The 4,250-nt window shown below is 42.3% G+C and overlaps 1 protein-coding gene across 1 annotated transcript; it reads right to left on the reverse strand.

Moving 5' to 3' along the window:
* Positions 1–485: 485 nt before the first annotated feature.
* On the reverse strand, positions 486–3,238 carry F5147DRAFT_660271 (uncharacterized protein; the record flags this gene model as incomplete). Its single annotated transcript, XM_041434666.1, has 10 exons — positions 486–550; positions 581–875; positions 925–1,098; positions 1,149–1,437; positions 1,491–1,567; positions 1,620–1,956; positions 2,017–2,197; positions 2,250–2,509; positions 2,560–2,955; positions 3,213–3,238. The coding sequence occupies 10 exons, from the start codon at positions 3,236–3,238 to the stop codon at positions 486–488; spliced, it is 2,100 nt and encodes a 699-aa protein (XP_041284365.1).
* Between the last annotated feature and the right edge of the window lie 1,012 nt (positions 3,239–4,250).

Below are 4,250 nucleotides of genomic sequence, written 5' to 3' on the forward strand. Positions count from 1 at the left end.
CCCAGGCAATTTGCAATGTCAGCAGATTTTGTTTCTCGGTACGTCCCAAAGGACAACAACCTACTAGGGTTATATTGCATGTTATGTCATGTTACATATTGCTTATGATCTGAGGCATATACATCGCCTCATAATCATCCATCTTCATCCACATCTACATCATCCCTATGCAGCCTTCATATATGCAACACCTTCAATACCCCATCAGTCAAGCTATCCTTGGGCCTGAATTTTTCCAAGGTCTGCCCTCTTTAATCTCCATGGCTCCGCTTCCACTGGAATTGTCCATACCACTCTTACCGTCATACATGAATGAATATTACTCTCAACTTCCAATGCTACTCCTCCCCATATCATGTAGCATATATTCTTTATCTTTTTACCTTGTGTAGTACTATTCATTGTGTAGTCTGAGTTAGGAAATTTCACAGCACAAAATCAAAATGTCATTAATAAACACGAGGTAAGATTAAACTACTACATTCTCAATGGAAATGATCATTGGGTGCCCAGCCATTGCATGTGTCCTTCCAAACATCAAAGCTTTTATCTGTATGCAACACAAAGGAGGTACGCTTACCCTCATATGGTAAGTTAAAGTGCGTTGTTTCACCAGAACGAAATATAGCAAAGTCATCACTGCAAAGTTCCAAAACCAAACACTGCTCAAACATTACCAAAGCCCCACCCTTGAAGTTGCCCAATGGAAGGACAAGACAAAAGTCCTTGTCAAACCTATCATGATGACCCAAGGTCGATACATTCAGGTTGACAACAAGAGAGAGAAATGGTGTCACAGGTGATACTTCACCACCTGGTAGGTCTTGAGCAAGTTCAACTAGGACCTCGTACTCTGTGGGCAAGCATTCCTTGATCTGCCTTGGTGTCAATACTGGTCACACCCTACAATAGCAAGCCACTCACCACGTCATCAATCCATTCAAAAAGCTCACCAAATGCCAGGAGAATGTTGTTGTAGAGTTGTTGGTGCTCCAGAATATCCCTTGACTGGTAGGGTAAAGTTTGGGAATGGTTGGTCCGACTAACGTCCTCTCTGCTCATATAGTGAGGATGAATATCAGTGGGAGCTTGATCACCCTGCGTCATATTTAGTTTTTACCCCACAGGGAATCAATGTTGAAACCCACCTTTGTAGCATAGCGATTCCAAATAGAAAAGTGGAGGCAATGAAATGAACTTTTAAGAACCTTCTCCGCCACCTTCTCCAAGGTAACACTGTCATGATGCTCGATTTGTGTGTCCTGATCTTGGCAGTCATCTGCGTGAAAGTCATCCTTCAATTTTCGCACGCACAAGACCTCATTTCCATCAAAGCATGCAAGGAATGAACTGAGGAGGTTACTGCGGATGGATTCGGGTAGTGTTGGACAGACGAAGGCCATCAGACTGTCATCTGCATTTCTCAGATCAAGTGCACTAGGGAGGCATTAGTTTTATTTACACATGACAATTACCTCGACTTGACTTACCCTTGGAATGCATCCATAGGGATGCGCAAATAAGTGTCGGTGTCCTCGCTGCTGCCATTAGCATATCTTTGGTCCAACTAAGTATGTACATGAGCATTGCAATTGCCAAGCGAATTCTAGCACACTCACCTTATTGCGCAAATCATCAAGATCTTGGATAACAACACCAGCCTCTGCCCTTACTCGCTCCTGTTCGGTCCAGAAGATGTTCTCATTTTGATCAGTCTCAGCAGGGAACTTGCGGTTGTCAGGATGTTCATGGTCAAAGGTAGTCTGGATGACACTAACCTTTGGTATCCTGCAAATGGCTTGATCCACAGTACGAATGGTGTAATATGAGTAACCGGGGTTGACCCTATGATCCATGCTGATGTGACCATTGCCTCTGATAACAATCATCGCCTCCACTACTGCAGTAGTGCAGTCCATCCAGGAGTCGAAATGACGAGGAGGAAGAATATAATTGCTGACAGAAAAATAGTCAGGGCATGTGACGATTTAAAAGAAAAGATCACGAGCTACGCACTTTTGCTTGAAAGCATCGAAAACTTTGTCGGTGACTGATAGGTTGGTACAATCTAGGGTTTCATTTAACCCAACGCTGGCCAGGAGAGAAGGACAGAACACTTTTTCGAGGGACAGAGGCAGATGAGATCTGATCCAAGCGATTGCAGGGATTATGCGCTGAAGAATCAATGTGGGCGTTTCTGGGTGAGGACACGATTAGTTAATGAAACACAATGATCAGAGGGGGCTCACTGCACATTTCCGGCTGTCTCAGCATCTTTCCAACTTCCCATGGAATACAACCTCCCAGTGTTGCGATTTTCCACCGCATGTCGAGGCCCGCGATCAGAACCAAGATGTAGATCGATCCACCAGCAGCAAGCGATATGAACTTGCATCCAATAGCGTTCCAACGATTGAAGGTAGTCTGGGCAGGGGCATTGGGCAACTGAGCAACATGGTCGTCGTAAACCCAACAAATACTAGAGCGCTCCTTGTAGGTGTTGATCAAGCTAAAATCTGAATAGTCAATGTGAGAAGGTAACACTAAGTAAAAGCTTACCTTTGACACTGTATCGCTAGCTGCATATATGTGAGCATTGCAACAAAGCTGGACCCATTCTGCTGGTGGGAGATTGAATGACAGCATGCTATAGTCTCTCCAATGGACCCCCCTCCTAAGTTGACATAGTGGGGGTGTTGGAGATAAGACACAATCTCCTTAACCCATGCGCAAAAATTGAGAGAAGGGGAGGCGGCATCTATGCGAGGAGTGGCAAGGGCTCCAATGAGGGCATCAGCGGTAATGTGGTTGGAACGAACTGCCTTAGCCTGTTCCCGCCAGCTCGCATGTGCAACAAGGGGGCGCCCACCACGAGGACAATTGGGACCAATGGGGGGGACGTTGCCATCGTCAGGACTTTGATATGTGATATGTTGATATAATACTCTATATTTCCTATAGCGTCCAAAGCAATATTATATCATACAGAGAAGCACTATTAATGTATATGACCTTATTATGACCTAAGATAGCTACATAATAGATAGTCAAATGACTATTACCTAAATAACTATAGTGTTTTTCCTGATGTTATAGAAAAATAGAAAGCCGAATCTATACTCGCATACAGAGGTCTATTTGTGTTTTTACCCCACTTCACCCTTTCTTCTCCTTTCACCCCTTCTCATCTAGCTATCATTCCTCGCACACACTGTCCATGAGCAAATATTTGAGGCATGTTCTTATAGAAAAAAATGTGATGTTTCACACATTTCAAACCTGTTGCGCTCCAATAGAAACAGATTTGGATTCTGTTACGTACAACAACCACTTGGTTAAATACAGCTCTGATCAGCTTGCAAGCTGACTGACCATAAGCATATGTCTTCATAGAATAAGAATAAAAATGTTATCATTGGCAGGTTTCAAACCTGCGCAGTCAAAGAGAAACAGATTTTGACTCTGGTGATCACTTGAGATTTTCATCTTTAGCAGGTTTTAAAACCACACAGACAGATTTAGATTCTGTCACATCAACTGCTTGGCTAAGACCAGTTAGATTCACTTCCAATGAACCCATTCAGAAGTGAATACTCAAGGTACATTTATCTGCATCTTTCTCAGCTCTTTCAATAGCATGGTCAGTGTTGATTTTTTATCCTACTCTTATTGAAAAAGACACAGACTTCCTGCTGGGGCTCTTGACTTCAAGACCTGTTTATCTAATAATTTCCCTGAAAAAGTGCTGATGGAAGACCACCACAGTGGGTCCATGAGTGAAAACTGACAATGAAAGGATCACACAGTGTATTTTTGACACAGAGTTCAATATATGACCAAAGTCTTGATGTGAACTCGGAAGGATAAGTACAATAACAATATAATTCTTTCTAAAGGTCTTGACTTGGTTGAAGAAGAAAAAGAGCAGACAGATTACACATCAAACTTTCAAGTTTGATCCTAATAACCTGGGGAATTAGTAAAAATACAAATCTATTAAGGCTGAGATTCTTTATTGTGCTTATTCAAGTGATCGCCAGAGTCAAAATATATTTCTCTTGAACTAAGCAGGTTTGTAATCTGTATAATGATGTGTATTTTGCATTAACTCATGATTCATCACATTCCACCATTTTGGATTTCATAGAATAAAAACATTGTGATTGGCAGGTTTCAAACCTGCACAGTTGAAGAGAAACAGATTTTAAATCTGGTGACAACTTGACCAAGACCAATGAAGATCAATGTCT

The sequence above is a fragment of the Suillus discolor genome (assembly GCF_016758755.1).
Source record: "Suillus discolor strain FC423 chromosome Unknown F5147scaffold_294, whole genome shotgun sequence".
In the NCBI taxonomy this organism is placed as follows: domain Eukaryota; kingdom Fungi; phylum Basidiomycota; class Agaricomycetes; order Boletales; family Suillaceae; genus Suillus; species Suillus discolor.